Source organism: Peromyscus maniculatus, chromosome 10, assembly GCF_049852395.1.
Source record: "Peromyscus maniculatus bairdii isolate BWxNUB_F1_BW_parent chromosome 10, HU_Pman_BW_mat_3.1, whole genome shotgun sequence".
In the NCBI taxonomy this organism is placed as follows: domain Eukaryota; kingdom Metazoa; phylum Chordata; class Mammalia; order Rodentia; family Cricetidae; genus Peromyscus; species Peromyscus maniculatus.
In genome coordinates, this window is record NC_134861.1 from 26,073,480 (window position 1) to 26,093,116 (window position 19,637).

Consider the following 19,637-nt stretch of genomic DNA (forward strand, 5'->3'; position numbering starts at 1 on the left):
CATCTTTTAAGAGACCTCCCTACAAACCTAGTTAATGCAAAGCAAGCACAAAGGAAAAACACAGAGGGAGGGAGCAAAAGACTGTGGAGGTAACTGTTAAGAAACCGAGCTGCCAGGAGGTGGTGGCGCACGCCTTTAATCCCAGCACTCGGGAGGCAGAGCCAGGGGGATTCTCTGTGAGTTCCAGGTCAGCCTGGTCTACAGAGTGAGTTCCAGGACAGCCAGGACTGTTACACAGAGAGACCCTATCTTGAAACAAACAAAAAAGAAACTGAGCCTTTCGTGTGACTGCCACAGGGAAACACGAGCCACTAAAGGGAGACACTGGAGGAAGGCCGGTTACCTGGATAGACGGGTATGTTCGGTTGTTGTCTGTGCTGTGCTCCCCAGGAATGCTGCCTGCTGATCGCCCTTCACATTTGTATCTAAACCGCATTCCCCTCTGTCTCGGCTGTTCAATTATTTCTACATACGGATTATATCCTCCTGAAAAGTTTAAAAGGGACAGGGCAATGAGATTAGAACATAATGGCAATACAATGGGTTTTAATGACTTGGGTTTTACAAAACAACACACCAAAACAAAGATCTTTTCCCTTCTCAACATTGAATAACGAAGTTCAAACGTAGTCATCATAGATTAGACGAGAAGGATACCTTTTCCTATACAAACTGAGCTCTATGTAGTATTAACACACAGCTGATTAGTGCTTGCTTGCCTAATACCTACAGCTAATGGCAGTACTAAGTTCTGAGATAACCACTTTAGAGTGATTGTCCACAGGAGGCCAAGTCGAAGGCTTTTCTCCCAATATTTCCTAAGAAAGGTGAAGAAAATAGTATTCAGAAGTACATTATACTCCAAAACTGAGTAAAATGTGCTTCACCGCTTTATTTTAAATTAGATTCTAAGTACATGAAAGGACACTCACTGAAAATTAAAATGCACTTAAATCCTTGTACACACACGTCTGGAATACCAAATGATCTGTACACAATATACTAAAACAAGTCCCAGAAGTGACTTTAGGTTCAACTAAATTTTGACATCAGTTCCATCTGAACCTCCTCCAAAATGTAACATATAATGTGGGTAAAATAAAATAATTTACTTTCCATAACAAATGTAATTCAAAATATGTACACTCAGGATAAAATACTGATACACACAACTATCAAGTAGTGTGTTGAGTAGAAGAAGCTAAATCTAAAACAAGCGCTCACTATAGGGTCCACTTGTATGAGACTCTAGAATACGTAAGCCAGTCTATAGTGAAATACAGCTGGTTACCATTTATTTAAAACCAGCAGATGAGAAAGTTTAGAGGATGGTGGACATGTTTATTTTTATTGTGTTGATTAAGATACATATGTATATATGTATATCTGTGTAACACATACACACACACACACACACACACACACATATATATATATATATAAACACATTTATTTATTTTATTTATTTTTATTCTTTTATTTCCAAGTGTGGTGGACCAGGCCTTTAATCTTAGCTGTCTCAAAAGCAAAGGTAGGCTGATCTCTGTGAGTTCAAGACCAGCCTGATCTATATAGCAAGTTCCAGGCCAGTCGAGATGGACAAAAAGATACAATGACTTCCCTCAAAGTCCATCTTTGGGGTCCTAACATGAAGTTTAGGAAGAGTTATGCATAACAATAGTTAACCAGTCTTGGTCATAAAGAGATCTTGACTCAAAAATTAAAAATAAAAAAACTGAAAGTTTATATATAATTATTACCTTACAAATAATTAATTGTATACCAATAAAAATTTAAAAGCATATGCATCTTCATCCTTTTTATTAGCCAAATCATGAAATAAAAGTTCAAAAAAGACAACTGTGTTTACAAGTTAGGGTAGGTAAAGGTAACCACGTGCCTTTACTTTAAGAGTATAAATTCCCCAAAGCACAAATCCATTTCATTAAGGCTTATTCTGTTAGAATGCAAGCAATCTTGAGAAATGGTGAGACAATGGATCTTTTAAATACAGTATGGGAAAGGTCTACATACACCACCCAGCTACTTTCATCTTCTTTTCATTCTAGAATTTACTATGTAGGTCCAACTGACCATGGACTTGAAGTGATCCCCCTACTTCTGTCTCCTGAATGCTATTCTTAAAACAAAATAAGATCCAGCAAGAGTCTAGCAAGACCCTGTGTTAATCATCTTATTGTTAATGTACTCTGTAAAATATGTGTTAAATTCTTACCGAGGGTCACACATACAAGAGGCAGTCAATGAGTGGTTCTACTATTACTTCGGATGCTTTCTTGAGACAGTGACATCACTACCACACCATCACTCTCACCCTGCTACCCTAAAGGATGTCTGTCCCACAGCGAGGCAAACATCACCACTATCAGTGCACAAAAGGGGGAAGGCACTAACAAAATTCTGCAGAAATTATAATAAGAACAAAAGAGGAATCGAACAGTTTAAGAGGGGGAAAATGTAACAAAACAAGAGTGAAAAGACATTCTAGAAAAAGGGAAGTAATTGTCTATACAGGTGCATCAATCACCAATGGAAGTGGAATACAATTCCACTCTTAGAAAGAGAACTGAAAGTCCAAACACATTCAGTAATATGAATTCCATTCCATATGTGGAAAGGAATCAGTGCTTTTATTCAAGGAAATCACAAAGTCAAATTAGTATTCTAGAATAAGAATTCTGATAGTAGTGGATAGACTGAAGAAAAGGGAGAAAATAATCAGTTTAAAGATTACTTGTATAGATATATACATATATATGATTTTCTCCTATAAATACATACATATAAGAGATTAGCAACAACAAAATAGAGCAATTATGACAAACTTGATAATGAGTTACTTAAAAGTTTTAATTTATTTATGGAATTTTCCTTTTAATATTTTTGTGCTACAGTTAATTACAAATAAACGAACTAAGGAAAATGAAACCATAGATAAGTGTAGAGGGTGCTGGAGAGGGGGCTCAGTGGTTAAGAGCATTGGCTGTTCTTCCAAAGGACCCAGGTTCAATTCCCAGCAACCACATGACAGCGCACAACTGTCTGTAACTCCAGTTCCAGGGGATCTGGCATCCTCACAAAGATATACATGCAGGAAAAACACCAGTGCACATAAAAATAAATAAAGTAAAAAAAATAATGAGGAAGCCTGGATGGTAAATGAAAAATGAGGACATGACAGCACCTTGGTACGGTTGAGATACGTGTAGAGTACTGCCATATGAGCAACAATGCAGGGAGGTCTGAAATATGGCTATTATAAGAATAAAAGATTATTAAAAAACAAAACTGACAGGCTTTTGGTACCTAAACATCAAAGACAAATAAATCATTGGTGCTATGGGCTGGGGAGACAGCTCAGTCAGAAAGAGCTTGCCATTCAAAGACAAGCTCCTGAGTTCAATCCCCAGTCCCCACATACAAAGCCAGGCATGGTAGTACACACCGGAAGCCCAGGGCAAGAGGAGGGGGAGACAGGAGGAACCTTGGAGTTCATTGGCTAGCCAGGCTAGCCTAATGGTTGAGTACTAGTTACCAGTGAACACCCTGTCTCAACAAGATGAACAACTCCTGGAGAACCAAGATAATTAACACTCAAGGTAATCTCTGGTGCACACATGCATTCCTGAACACACACACACACACACACACACACACACACACACACACACACACACACACACTCACTTGTGGCTATGTGATTTTTGCTTTGAGTTACTCAATAAATATTTTATACATTTTAATTCAGACCTCTTGTTTTAAATCTATCACTCACTTGCTTATTCAAATGATAGAAAGCAGGCCAAAGACCTGGGTTCAATCCCAGTACTAACAAAAACAAAACAAAAAACACAAACAAACAAACAGAAAATCCAACAAGAGAGAGAGAGAGAGAGAGAGAGAGAGAGAGAGAGTAGAAATTTGATTTTAATTCAACCAAGTTCATAATAATTACAGAAAATATAAGCAAATGAGTATTTCACAATTTATGCATCACTGTATATATAATCTTTACATCTCAGTTTTAAATATTTCATACCTTGTATTCTTATAAGACTATTGGAGAATGTACATTTCTTTTCAACTGTGTTAAATTCAACATGATTTTTTTCAGTGGCATCTTAAAGAATTTATGTAGTTGAACTAAAAGGTCAAATAAATCCCAGACACTACTTTTTAAAAGGTGTTTTGGTGGGAAACTGATACAGAATGACACCATTAAGAAGTAGCTGTTAACTTTTTTTAAGATGTAGAAAAAACACGGTAGACTCATTCAACCAAGTTATACAATTCTTTAAACTGGTGAGTGTATTTATGAAAATTATGAAATACAAAGAAACATAAAGTTAGTTGTTGAAAAGATCATTTAAAAATATCTTAAAGAGCCGGGCGGTGGTGGCGCACACCTTTAATCCCAGCACTCGGGAGGCAGAGCCAGGCGGATCGCTGTGAGTTCGAGGCCAGCCTGGGCTACCAAGTGAGCTCCAGGAAAGGCGCAAAACTACGCAGAGAAACCCTGTCTCGAAAAACCAAAAAAAAAAAAAAAATATCTTAAAGAACCAGGTGGTGGTGGCACATGCCTTTAATCCCAGCAGAGGCAGGCAGATTTCTGTAAGTTCAAGGCCAGCCTGGTCAACAAAGTGAGTTCCAGGACAGGCTTCAAAGCTACACAGAGAAACCCTGTTTCAAACATACACACACACACACACACACACACACACACACACACACACACACACACAATCTTAAAGTAGTGAGAATTACCTAAATATTGTCATGTATTATCATGTATCTATATTTATTTTTCCTCTTGTAGAATTTCTTCATTGAGCTGGATGTGGTGGTGCACTCCTTTAATCCCAGCACAGAGGCAGGTGGATCTCTGAGTTTGAGGCCAGCCAGGTCTACAGGGTGAGTTCCAGGAGAGCCAGGGCTACACAGAGAAACCCTGTCTTGAAAAACCAAAAAACAAACAAACAAAAAAAGAAACTCTTCATTAATAACAAGCCTCACTAAAAACCAACTTTCAGAATTTAGAGTCTGATTTATATATTTCCCCCAGTAGGAAATAACTTTCCTTTCCTATAAATCAATGGTTCTCAACCTTCCTAATGCTGTGATCCTTTAATATAGTTCCTCATGTTGTGGTGATGCCCCTCACCCCCCCACCCCACCCCACCCCGCAACCATAAAATTATTTTGTTGCTACTTCTTAACTGTAATTTTGCTATAATTATGAATCGTAATGTAAACATCTGATATGCGACCCCACAGGTTGAGAAACACTGCTATAGACCAACAATCATAGTACTTTTGTTTACAGCAATTATTCCAAAGGACATTAGTTTAGGGAAGATTAGCTATTGTGTTCTCTATGTTCTGAGACAGGATCTCATCTTAGGGAAGGCCTCTAAGTTGCTTTGTAGGCAGAACAAGCTGGCTTGAACAAGTGTTAAAATCAGAGGTTCAGCTACCACGGGGCTTTGTACAGTGCTGGGGATCAAATCCAGGGCTCTCAAATACTGGGCAGCTACTCTACCAACTGAGCTACATCCTCCTCTTTTTGAGACAGGGTCTCAAGTAACCTAGGCTGGCCTCAAACTCAATGTATAGCTTGAGGCTTTCCTTGAACTTCTGATCTTCTAGATTCTACCTTCCAAGTACCAGGATTACAGATCTCTGCCACCACACCCAGCTTTGTTATTGAAATAAAGCTACAAGTTTTACTTCTTCAAGTTACTGAATGGCAGAAATTATATTACTCACTAAAGCCTTAAATCAACATCTGTTGGTAGATTAAAATCCAAAGCTCTTTTGTGTCAGTTATTCAAAAATTAAAGGACTGTATTAATGATTAATCAGTTCCTCCTTATTAGATTCTTCTATAACAGAAAAACTAGTGCTTTGTGGGCACTAGAGTGACTACACCTTCATGCTTCCTTATAGCTGTTCATATTTTGGTTGAACTGTATCTATGACTTTTAAAACCCTCCGAGCTATGAAATAGTTTATATTATGTATCAGAACAATGAGCCAATCACGCCCTTCCTCAGTATTGCTTTGCAATGCCATTCCTCTTGAAAATTAAAAAAATGCAAAAATGTAGTCCTCAATGGAAAGGAAGAAGGGAAAATTACAAATCAGGGAATCTTAGGGAAAATAAATATTCTTAACTAAGATTACTGGAAATCACTACAGTTTTTTAAAGCACAGAAATGTTTTCAAAATCATTTCTAAACAATTACATTTTTTTAACCAGGGCAATATAAAGTGAGGATTGAACCCTATATTTTGAATTGCATTGTAAATGTTAATACCAGCTAGAATAACCTTTGAATTACAGCTAAAATGCTTGCAAAATACTTAAGATTTCATGTGCACTCAGGCAAAAAGGAATGCTCTATGAAAACATTAAGCCTATTTACTTTTCTTTTTACTCTTTACTAATTTTTACTATTTGTTTCCTTTTACTATTTACTAATTACTACTTACTACTTACTAATGTACTAATTTCTATTTACTAATTCAAGTATGAGATTTTAAAATTCAAAAGAAATTACATTAGAAACATTAGAAATAAAATAATTGTCAAATTACGGCCGGGCGTGGTGGCGCACGCCTTTAATCCCAGCACTCGGGAGGCAGAGGCAGGCAGATCTTTGTGAGTTCGAGGCCAGCCTGGGCTACCAAGTGAGCTCCAGGAAAGGCGCAAAGCTACACAGAGAAACCCTGTCTCGAAAAAACCAAAAAAAAAAAAAAAAAAAAAAAAAAATTGTCAAATTACATATAAAATAGGCATACCCACTAAAATATTGTTAGAATTAGAAACTAGAATTAAGTACACAATAAGAATATGTTAATTATATATACTAATTAAAACACACACATAGGTATTTCTCACTGATCCTCTTAACTTTAATCTTCATAAAGAGAACTGGTGTTATTAACTCATCTTAGAGATGGTAAAACTAAATTTCAAAATAATATGAAATTGTGAGAAAAATATTATTATTATTCTATTATATTTTTGTTTTTTTATCTTTTGAGACAGTCTCACTGTGTGGTCTGGCTGGCCTGGAACATGCTTAATAGACCAGATTGACCTTGAATTTAGAGAGCTGCCTGCCTCTGCCTCCCAACTGTTGGGATTAAAGGAATGCAGCATCATGCCTTGTCATACGCACATGTATGTACAGTAACAATTTTTAATAATATATCAGTGAAGAAATCATAATCTAAGAAACTAACAAATCTGCCTACCAAGTGGATGTCTTCTGGGTCTAAGACCACAGAAAAGATATGAAAAGAATGATAAAGAGTGAAACTATTCCTTGAGTTTTTTTGTTGAAAGAACAGAAGTCATAGGAATCATGAAACTGAAGACAACCATGTTTTTGAATAAAATCAATTACTCTATGTAACAAAAAGGCAGTTCAGCATAAAATCACAATAACAGATATGGCTATAACCTATAATCTAAAAATCAATACAGCTATCTTAGGGACATCAGGCAAATATTTGGATTCAAAGTAGTCCCTGGAACAAAGTCTGTCCACCTAGGTAGCCTTTCCAAACCCTAACCTCACAGAGATCTGAAGAGAAATGCAGCTCTTCAAGAATAAAGCCCAGACAGATTTCTGAAAAAGCCTTCCAAATCGTCTAAATACTTTGAAGACCAAGTGCCCTAAAACACGAAGTAAAAACAACAATGCCAGCTCCCCAGGGAAGCAACCCGAAGTTCAGATCCAAGTATGGAAGGACGATGGGTAAAGCAGGCAAACAACCAGAGCTAGCTGTCGTTCCTTTTTCTCTTCCTCTCACAAAGAGAAGCTCATTCAGCTGTAACCAAGAAGACACTTAAAGGCAGCCTTTGATTGCTTTTTCTAACAGTACTGTTCTGAACTGCTACCAGCACCTTATGTTTTACAATGTGGCACACAATGATGGTCGTGCTAACCAGGGTTGAGAACAGCTGACCAGAGCGCCTCTCTCACAGGAATCCTAGGTAACAGGCTTTGCCTGGGATCCAAGGGAGCAAACAGCTAATAACCATACCCTCCAAACATCATCTCTGTTCATCCTGGAAAGAAGTAACTAAGAGCATCCTTTTTTTCCTCCAGACAGGCCTACCAAAGCTATGTCAAGCCAGACCTGGTCACTCACACCTGAAATTCCAGCACTCAGGAGGCTGAGGCAGGAGAATCAGGGGATTCTCTACAGAGCTATCCTTGTTACATGAGATCCTATATGAAAAGAACAAAACCACAAACACATAAATATATATATAAACATATAAATCTATATTAAAAATTCAATATAACCAGCTGACTTTCAACCAGGAGGAATTCAACTGATGTATGTACCATAAGGCAAATCAAAGTGAAGTAAATGCTTTGCAGTAAGATTTCACTGCATGGGTACAGGAAAAAAAAATCCTAAGGTTTTTACCTGCTAGAATGAAAAAGTAATGTTAAAGTCTTTCCTAGAATAAAAAACACATGGCAGCATGAAAAATCATCTGTATGAAGATTTCAGGCTTAAAAATGCAAGAGATTCAGTTAAATACAAATTTCAAATGAACAATTACTTTGGGGTAAATATATTCTCCTTTGCAATATTCATGCAGAGAACACAGATGGGAAAAACTGAGACAAAACATATTCTGAGTCCCTTAAATTGTATTTGAGAAAGAGACCACCCACCCTGTGTTCCTAATTATGATTGTGCCTCCTGTGTATTTTCTCCACTCCTTCTCTTCATTACCCATCACTAATTTTGATAACCCCTTTATCTCTTTTCCTGTGTCTCTTTTCTGAAACATCTGTATTTGTGAGCAGTCTTACTAAAGAAAGGAAGTCATTTGTTTCAGCTGACACTCCTAACGTCCAGCTCCACTGCTAACGTGTAAGCGTATCTCAGTGACAGTCACTTTTGTTAGGGGAGAAAAAGGTTATCTTGAAATTCACATACAAAAAGTTGGTGAGTAGTCTGGTCTACAAAAATAAATCCTTCCTGTACTTCCTGTTATGTGATCCAACAGAATCATACTAAAGAAAAAATGTGACGACACACAAACTTTCTAAAATTTAAAAAAACATTTCATCAAAGATGAAATTAGTAACCACAGTATGTGCCACACAAGCTAACTGTGCCCCCCACTTTGTTCTTTTATGAAATAATGAAAAATTTTAAATATGTACATAAAGCATCTAAAAGTAAATAGAAGAGAATCACAAGAATAATGACTTTGTCTGCTACAATTAATCATCTCAAAGGCTAGATAGAATCAAAGCACGGTATTTTTAAAGGTCAATGAAAACGGCTGAATGGCTAGCTAAGAAGTCATAATTTGTTAATTTACCTGAACAAGTTAGAATCATCATATAAAATCCTGTCTACTTGTGGCATTTATATAATTCTGCTTACGAGATTGTGATCTATGATACTTTTACATTATAAGCACCACCTATTCAATTACACAAACCTATTTACATATGACATCCGGAGAGAAATGAACAAACGATCTTAAATGCTTGGTAATCAATAAGAATACTTTTTGAGGTTTCAATGCTATATTACAAAAAGAATCTAAATTAGTGATAAATTGAGCAAATTTTGTTGCTTTTAACTTACTATTCCAAATGGAATGGAGTTTTTTTTTTTAAATGTATTTCACATTTTTTCTCTATTTGGTCTTTATACCTGATAACGTAGCCAGACTCCTTTAAACTATATTTTTGCCTAGAAGTTTCAAATAACTGAATTACAAGTTAAATGACATGATGTATTTTAAATAGTCTCATTTAGTGCAACCCTTGATTTAAAAAAAAAGCAAGAAGATAATGACACTACAACTTACAGATTTATTTTCTTTTGTTTGTTGTTTTTTTTCCTGACAGGACTGAGAATCGAACTCGGCTTCACAGAAGCTGAGCAAGTCCACTACCACAAGCTACAACACAGCACAACTTTTAAATTCTTGCCATTTCTTTAAAAATTCCCCCTTTTACTTTTGGGAATCACTTTTATAACAGCACAAATTATGCGTCCTTAGACAAATTTCAATTGTTTCGCATTTTAAAATCATAGCTGTCCTACAGTACTTTATGTAATAAATCATTTTTCTCTTGAAAAAATGTCAAGCATTACGTCCATGTACTATATTAACAGAATCTTGCTGAGTAGACAAGGGCAGAGATGTTTTATTTAACATAGCTTGCCGCTCTACAACTTGCATACAAAAAAACGCCTTCTTTGTACTTTTAATCTGAACATGAGTTACATTTACGAATTTACAAGTTTACCTGAAAGTCTCGGTTCATTTAAATGGGTAAAGAGAAAGTTGAAATATTTTAAACTACACTTGTTTTCTCATGAAAACCACAGACAAACTGAAATCAAGTGTCATGTGAAACACCCCAGTTTCCTTTACGGCCTACAGCAGGAGCGATAGCATTGTTCTGTTCAACTCTTAGAGTTCATTAAGCTTTCTACTTCCTCTTCTGTGCAGACGTCGGCCGCCGCCTTCTCCTCAGTGACCCCCGGGGTCACTGGGAAGATTAGGGTCAGCATCCCGCTCGACCGAAGGTGCGCCCCTAGTTCCCACGGCCCCGAGAGCGCCCACCGCCACCGCCCGGGGCTGCTTCAGCTGCAGGGCTGCCACTCTAGGCTCGATCCGCTGTCCTGGAACCCGTTTCTGATAGAAACATTTGCAGTACGTGATCATATTTCCATCCCCACTGGTGATGTGAAAGCACCATCAAAAACTCGTCTCGCCCTCTTTGCTGCCAACACAATGTTCATGCAGGGTTGGGAGCCGAGGAGGTCGACGTCTCTACAGGGCAGACTAGACCAGAAACGCCGTCAGCTCGCCGAGGGTTTGGAAAGCTGGTGTTTTCACTCGGCACGGGTTCAAACGCCACCGAGGGTTTACAGCCACGCCACGCCGTACAACTGTCAGCCCGGGAGCGACGAGCTAGCGGCTGGGCTGGACTTAAAAAGGAAAGCTCGCCCGGGGTGCGGAGGTTCCTCTTTCCGTCCCGGCGCGGGTCTTTACCGCGGCGGCCCTCCGCCCCACCTCGCCCAGCTCCCCTCCGGTCGGGAGGTTCGGAGGAGATCGGGTTACAGGGCGCCGCCGCTTTGATGTCGCACGCACACCCCGCAGCGGGCAACTTCTTAAACGGCTGACAATCTGCCAGCCGAGACGACTTGAAAGGCGGAACGCCCCAACTCCAAGCCGGGCCCCCGACAGCGCCTTCCCGGGGCCCGCCCGCAGGTGCTCACCCCGGTACTCACCCGAGGCCATGGCTCGGCTCCGCCGCCGCCGCCGCCGCCGCCGCAGCTCCCAGCGTCCGGCCAGAGGCTGCAAGCCCGTCAGTCGGTCGGCCGGTGGGTCAGTCCGTCAGCCGGACAGCCACTCAGGCAGTCAGTCCTGGGTCGGTCCGTCCGTCAGCCAGCCAGGCAGCCAGTCATCAGTCCGTCAGCCAACTAGTCAGCCCGCCCGGCGGCCAGTCAGGAGCAGCCTCTGCGGCGGGGACCCGAGTCTCCGGACCACCCCCGGGCCTCCTCTTCTTTCCCGGCCCCCTCTGGGTTTGCGGCTCACACCTTCCCACCCCTTAGTCCTCACGCCGGGTCACTAGTGTCCTGGCTCGCCCCGCCAGGATGCCGCGGCAGGGGCAGGGGGCGGGGCGGACCGCCCCGCGGAACGGGGATTTCCCGCTGCTGGCGTCACTCGCGCCGCCGCCCACCCGGGGCGGGGCCTCGCGGCTGGCGGGCGGGGCCTTCCGGCGGGCGGGCGGGGCCTCGCGGCGGGCGGGCGGGGCCTCGCGGCGGGCGCGCGCGCGCTCCCCGCTCCCTCCCGGAGCTCCGGCGGCCTGCGCGCTCGCGCGGGGAGCTCCCGGGGCGGGGGGCGCGCGCGGCGACGGGGGCGCGCCCGGGAAGCCGCCGGCCCCGGAGAAATCCCCCTCCCCCGCTGTCCCTCGCAGCGCGGCTGTAAGCGGAGGGGCGTGCCCGTGACGTCGCGCGGCCGAGCGGCCGGAGGCGGGCCGGGCGGTGCAGCAGCGGGCGCTCTCCTGGGCCGCCCGAGGCCCGCCCGGGGTTTTCGGACGGTGCTTCCCCCTCTTCCCGATTTCGCACATGCAAATCTCCGCCCCCGCGCCCGAGCGCGGCCGGCCGGCCGGGTGCCCCGGGAGGAAGTGCGGAAGCGCCGGCGCCCGCGTTCGGCTGGAGGGCGCGGATTTGCATACGGGGACCCCCGCAGTCTGATTTTCCCTCTAGATCGACCTTGCGTCTTTTACGAGCCAAACGTTCTCAGCCCCGCCGGGCTGCGCGGCCAGGCCGCTGCTCCAGTCCGTGTACGTGAAGATTTGACCGAGATACCCACGACCTGTGGCCCGGGCCGAACTGGTCGTGCGTTGACGGGTCTGGCGGAATCTTGCTTTGCCTCAGTTGCCCTCAGTTGCTCGTGGCACCTGTTCTCTTGGTCTGTGATGTGTTACCATCTTCATTGTGTACACGAGTTGATGGAGGAGGTTTGGAGGAGTAGCTTGCCCGTACTTGTCGTGCTAAGGAAAGGCACGATTTAAGATGACTCAGTCCAAACCGGGTGGCGGCGGCGCACGTCTTTAATCCCAGCACTCAGGAGGCAGAGGCAGGTGAATCTCTATGAGTTCGAGGCCAGCCTGGTCTACAGAGCGAGATCCAGGACAGGTGCAAAGCTACACAGAGAAACCTTGTCTCGAAAAAACTTACAAAAAACAGAACAAAACAAAAAAAAAAAACAACAGATTACCCAGCCCAGTACACTCAAGAGAGCCTGAGGCAGGTGGATTGTCTCAACAAAAAAAAAATAACCCAGGGTTATCTGGCTCCGCCTCCTGCGTTCTCCAGTCACTTACTGACGAAAATAAGTATGGAGGGGAAATAAAAAAATGGCATCCTGAAGACTGATAAGATGGGTTAGGGGGTAACTGCGCTTGCCACCAAGCCTGACACCCTGAGTTAGATCCATGGGAGGGAGAGAACCAACTTCCTCTGACCTCAGCTGTCCTCTGACCTCCACATGTGCCAGAGCGCGTGTGCTTGGAAGGATGCTGAAAAAGATAGTTAAAATATATGCCATCCTGTCATTAAAAAAAAAAAAAAAGTCATCGTGTCATACAAATACCCCAAAGTGAAGGACGCTCTTAAGGAAATAATTAAAATCCGTCAATTCAAAAGTGTCTTCACAAGAGGTATAAATAGTAGTTGTTTTCTTTGGTTAAACACAATCATAGACAAACCACAAGGACAAAACAACAACAGAAAAGGCGATTTGTAGGGTGGATTATGTCCAGCACCCCGGAGGCCAAGGCTGGAGAATCATAACTTTGAAGTTAGGATGAGCTGCCAAACATGGCTTCGTGGTGCATGTGAACAGCGCGCGCACACACACACACACACACACACACACACCCTTCAGCCTTTAATGTAGCCAGATCCATACAATATTGTTTCTACTTGTCTAATTGTTTTTTGTTTTTTTTTTGTTTTTTTTTTTTTGTTTTTTTTTTTTTGGTTTTTCGAGACAGGGTTTCTCTGTGTAGCTTTGCGCCTTTCCTGGAGCTCACTTGGTAGCCCAGGCTGGCCTCGAACTCACAGAGATCCGCCTGGCTCTGCCTCCCGAGTGCTGGGATTAATTGTTTTTATCCAAAGACAAAGTAAATAGGAAGCTACATCTTGAAGTAAAGAGAGGTTTAAATTCTCATGGAGATTTTTAGGCCTTGTGCTGGGCAGGAGGTGGTGTTACTCTGATAAGGCTGTTAGTTATTGGAGTTTATAGAGAGCAGCATATGGTAGTTTGAGTGCGGAGTGTCACATGTCTGTAACCCCAGCACACAGGGAGGTGGAGGTAGGAGAAGAGGTTCAAGGTCATACTCTACTATATAACGAATTTACAAAGCCAGCCTGGGCTATGGGAGAGCCTGTCTCAAAAAACAAACATCCAGGAATGTTTTTGTTACTTTATTTCTATAAAGAAAATAAGGCGGCTGGAGTAATAGAAATTGCCTGGGTTCTCTAGAAGGGATACTCTGTGGAAGTGATATTTGAACTATTGGACAATCCTTCCCCCCCCCTCCCAGAACTCACTCTGTAGCCCAGGCTGGCCTCGAACTCACAGAGATCCTCCTGGCTCTGCCTCCCGAGTGCTGGGATCAAAGGCGTGCGCCACCACCGCCCGGCTATAGGACGGTCTTAACCATGCAGTTGGTGTGTGCCTACATTTTGGATTTTACCCTGGCTGCTGCATTAAACTGTTAGCTGCGCTGCCGCTGTGCTGGTGCAGTGACGGGGATGAGACCCTGCTTTGCGATAGTGTCAGATATTTGATGTCAGGCCAGCTGGCAAAATTGAAACAGCTGAGTACTTTTTTTTAATTTAAAAAAAATACTCATTTTACGTGCCAACCACAGATCCCCCCTCATCCTTCCTCCCACTTCCCTCCCTCCCCGTCCCCCCACCCCACTCCCTATTCCCTCCTCCAAAAGGGTAAGTCCTCACATGGGGGGACAGCAAAGCCTCAGCTGAGGATTTTTTTTAATGAACTCAATTTTGGTAAAATAGTGGTAATTAAACTGGGTGGAATAGCACTTTTCAGTAATCCCAGGACTGGGCAGGCTGATGCCAGAGGATCTGAAGTTCAAGGCTAGCCTAGGTGATATTAGGAGACTGCCTCCTGCAGGTGACACTCAGCTCACATCAAACTGACCCTGTCACTTGGACTGCCATTTGACGTTTCTGCACCTGAACAGCTCTGTGTTTGAACAGCTGGATGCCTGCAGTTTTTCAGACTTCTTGCCCAATCTCCTGCAGATTCTTCCTTGTGCCTGTGGATGCTTTCCATCAGGAAAGCCACTGAACTCTGTAGCTTCTTTTACCCTTTCTTAGACATTGTTTAACCTGCTACATATATGCATGGATACACACACATACATGTATGTATTGTGTGAACTGACCTGAGAGTTAATGCTAATAACTAAGATTAAAATAAAAGAAATTCTGGTCTCCAATGGGCAACTGGAGACTACTTGGGAAACCATAATCAACAAAACTGATGTAAGCTGTGAATTTATTTTTACTTTGTACATCCCAGCATTATAGAAAGACACAAACGTGTCCATGTTTCTGACATACATGGCCATAATGGGGAAATTCCACGGAGTCTATTTGATAATCAAAGGAATTTATTTGGGATTAACTCACAACAAGCATAAAGGAGTTGGTTGAATCCAGGAGAGGCGGAGTGAGGTCCAATGCAGTTCCCTGGAGAACTCTGCCTTGATCCGCAGCACCAGCATCCAGCATCCAAGACCACGAGGTGGTCAAGAGAGCAAGCATGTACTCATCCCAGGTCTTAAGTGGTCTCCCCATTGGCCATGCCCAGAGGGGGGCAGGTACCTAGCAGTTACCTGCTGCCTACTAATGGTGGTGCTTCAGGGTAAAGCACAGATGCCATAACAAATGCCCATAACAAATAAGCGACACCTTTAAGGCTGCCTTGCCAGGGGAGAGCAGAAGATCACAAGTGAAAGATTTATGTGGGCTGGGCACAGTCTGCCTTCCTATTACTGTGCACTAGGGCAGTCCACACTGCCATAGTTTCCAGAGAAACAGACATTGGTAAGGAAAAGTGAGAACCAATGCTGGCTCTTAGCTATAATCCTAACACCTGGGAGAGTGAAGCAGGAGGATGGTTATGAGTCTGAGGTCAGTCTGTGCTACGGAGTAACACGGAAGGAGGAGAGGAGGCGAACAAACAGGATCTCAGTAAGTGCTGGCGGTCCCTGGCGGGGAGGTTTTCGTCCCAGGAGACAGTCACTGTGCTGTGTAAGGATGGACTAGGCGGTGAGGGAGGGTGGTGATGACGGGTGGAGCTTTAGAGCCCAAGTGGTGTAGAACAGGCAGACCTGTGCTGTCACGAGAAAGGAACTGAGTTGCCTTTGCTAGAAAGCATGGACTTCTCACTTGGTTCTACAAGGCTTTAGACCTGGTCCTCACCCTTCTTAATGCTGTGACCCTTTAATACAGCTCCTCATGCTGTGGTGATCCCCAACCATAACATTATTTTCGTTGCTACTTCATAACTGTAATTTTGCTACTGTTATGAATCATAATGTAAATATCTGGCATGCTGACCCCAAGGGGGTCGTGACCTACAGGTTGAGAACCACTGCTTTGAACATAGGATAAAGGACTGGTGTCTTATGTTTGGTTGGGGTCTGTATCCTTTGCTCTGGCTGAAGGCACAAGGATAAGTCACTCAGGAGCACTGCAATTACAGACTTGCACTACCAGACCTGGCCTTTATGTGGGTTCTTGGGGGGGGGGCTGAACTCAGCCCCTCATGCTCACTCAGCAAGCACTTTACTCACTGAGATGTCTCTCCAGCCTGGGAGCCATGTTTGACTCACCTGTCACTTCCAGCCTACCCTACAACCTCCATTCATCATACGTTCTATTGCGATGATTCTTTTTTTTTTTTCTTCTGTTGCTATGGATTGCACTTAAGGCCTGAAGGAATGTTCAGTCTTTTGATATTGTTATGATACATTGTCACCTACAAAGTTCATACCTGAGAACATCATAGTTAAGTTGCAAAAAAAAAAAAAATCTCATACTGTTTTAAGTGTTCATGATTTTGTGTTTGGTTGTACCATAGCTATCCTGGGGCACATATGGCCCTTGGACTTCAGGTTAGACCCATCTGGAAACATGCTAAGCCTGCCACTGAGCTATGACAGTAGCCCTCTTCTTCATTTTGACTGCCACTGTCATTGGGAAGTCTTGTGATGTCTCATCTGAACAACTGGAATGTTCTAAGTATTTTTATTTCTGTCCTCTTTAAAAATCAAGTCAAATCTATTGCTGCCTGAGTTACCTGTGTGAATGCACATCAGGTCATACCACCTTTGTGATTTAAGACCGTGCTTGGGTCCAAGCTCCTCCGTAATCTAGCCACTACCTCCTTCCTCAGCCTCACGTCTTGTATTTTACACCTTTTTGAAATGCTTTATGCCCCCTAAGATGTATAAACAAGGCTGTTTCTTATTTATCTGCTTTTGTTCTTCTCCCTTTCCCTAGAACACTTTGTACTGGAGACATGCCATGTTTATGCATTGAAAATTTCAGTATTGCCAAGTAATCACTTCCTAGCTGTGACCCCTCCACACACTCATTGTTTTCAGCAAAGTCTGCACTATAGTTCTGAGCCTATGGCAGTCTATAATTTACTCTATTATGAAACTTGGTTATAATAACATCTCTTCAGTTTGATGGCAGTGATGTCTTTTGTCCTTTTAACAAAAATCTTACGGAACAATTTTACTTTTTATTCTTTTGATATCTTATCTGGAGTCATAGACCCAGAAGACATCTATTTGCTACTTAGATTTGTCAGTGTCTTGAATTATGAATTCTTCACTGCTGTGTTATTAAGAATTAGGAGGGGTGTGTGGTGTGGGGTGTGTGTGTGTGTGTGTGTGTGTGTGTGTGTGTGTCCCAGCACTTGGCAGACAGAGGCAGGCAGATCTCTGTGAGTCTGAGGCCAGCCTGGGTCTACATAGCAAGTTCCAGACAAGCCAGAGCTACATGGTGAGACTCTGGCAAAAGTATTATTTTATATGTTTAAGGCATGTTCATTAGTTCAAAAACATTTCCCCTCCACCTTATCAGGGCAGTGCCCATTGTTCAATAACAAATGCATCTGATATGCCTTTTACTTACCTGAAGTGAAATCTATCTTAAATATATTCTTTTGAATAAGTCAAGGTAATGCTCTAACAGCAGTATGAAGGAGGAATAAACAGAAGTTAATTTAAAAAAAATAACATTGAGTCACGCATGTTGGCTGACATCAGTAATTCCATCATTTAGGAGGCTGAGGCAGCAGCATTGCCAAGAGTTTGAGGCTAGTCAGCTACCTTTGGATGCCCTGTCTCAACACAAATAAATAACAAGTAAAGCCAACTTTGATGCAATTGCAGCCAACACTAGTATGTTATATTGGATTTGCAATAGTCACACCTTCAAATCTTTCTGAAATGTTTGAATTCCTGGGAAATTCTCTGTATATATATATATTAAGCCCACATACAAAAATGTGCTGCTTTGTGTGTAAAGGGAGCTGTGTTCAATGCTGTGTTTATCATAAAAGTCTTCCCACCTTCATGAATGGGAATGGTGAGAGAGTGGGAAGTCGGGAGACTCTCACGGTGCTTGCTGCACTGGAAAGCCCCTGCAGAGCGTGTAGCAGCCTTTAGCACCCAGCTCTGAAGGAGGGAAGGATAACCGTGTATCACTGTGACAGCCAGCAGCTTGGTCACAGGTTTCCCAAATATCCACGATGGTTTGAAACTGGTTTATAATTTTGGTGGTCATTATAATCAGTCTGGGAAGTTACTATATATGCAGATTCCTTGGTCCCACTCTCAGATATTCTGAATCAGTAGATAGGGGAACAGCCCTAGAATTTACAGCTTATTTCTTGACTTCTTAGGAATTTTGTCCTTCAGAACTCAACTTGAGAAGCTTTGCTTTAGACTAGAGGCATGCATAATAGTCAATAATTTCCAGAGACCATCTTCTAATAATTTTTATGTTTAGAAATATTATTTAGTGTTTTTATGTTTTAAAGCCATAAAAATTGCAGTAACAGTATTGACAATAAAATTTTATTGCTATCTCTTTGTTATAAACAAAAGAAAACATTTTATGAGCAATGAAAATTGTAGTAATAGTATCTATCAATTTTTACCACTATGGAATGCATGTAAAACTTAAGACACAGCTGGTAACTGTGGTAATGGAGAATAAATGGAAGGGTCAGGCCAGGTGGGCTAGGGAAAGGTCTTGGAGGTAACTGGGGAGCACCAGGTTAACCACTGTCTACCAAGGAGTCCGAATCGATGAAGGAGTTGAGAGGAGAGGGCAGGCCATACTTCCATGCTTCCTGACACCTGAACTAGATAACATCTCTTTTCCAGTATCAGTTGAGAGCTGAGAGCATCTCTGTTTGGTCAGAAGCTCTGTTTGCGAGCAGAATATGCAGTTCATGTTCTAGTCCTGAAGCACTCCTCTCTGGGTCCAAACTGTTTTCAAAGGAAGTTACAAGACTGCTGAGTAAATAAAAAGTCAGACAAAAGTCAGGCATTAATACATAATGGAAACTGTGAAAAATGTCTCTTGAGTTACCTTTGTCTACATGAAAGGCCCTTGCTTTGCAAACTCACTTTGGATCTGTGTGAGATGGAGATTGTTAACTGTGGGACATTTGAGGATGTCATCTTACTTCTTTGCTCATCTGTAAACGAGGTTATAATACAATAGCTACTCCATAGGCTTACCATGAGACCTTACCATAGACCAGACAACCCAAAACCAAATTTCTATCTGTTTTTCAGTTGCTACATTTGACTAATATGGGTATATATTAGGAAAAAGAGGGAAATAAGGAGAAAATTCATTAACAACAGAGTACTTTGGTTTGTTTCGTGGGGGAGAGCTGCTCTTTTTTTTTTTTTTTTTTTTTGAGACGGGGTCTTATTGTGTCTAGATATACAAAGAAGTTTGTAAATCAAACA

General features: G+C 42.3%; 1 protein-coding gene across 2 annotated transcripts in view; it reads right to left on the reverse strand.

Moving 5' to 3' along the window:
- The window catches only part of Rel (REL proto-oncogene, NF-kB subunit), a 30,351-nt gene extending 18,576 nt beyond the window's left edge, over positions 1-11,775 (reverse strand). Inside the window, exons 1-2 of one of the 2 annotated variants that reach the window (XM_015993651.3) lie at positions 11,317-11,775; positions 344-486 (exon numbers count right to left, since the gene is read on the reverse strand). In XM_015993651.3, the coding sequence (XP_015849137.1) occupies positions 344-486; positions 11,317-11,326 (153 nt within the window). In that variant the 5' untranslated portion in view covers positions 11,327-11,775. The remainder of the gene's footprint in view (positions 1-343; positions 487-11,316) is intronic. The other variant, XM_015993650.3, reaches the window with a different exon arrangement.
- Positions 11,776-19,637: the final 7,862 nt, after the last annotated feature.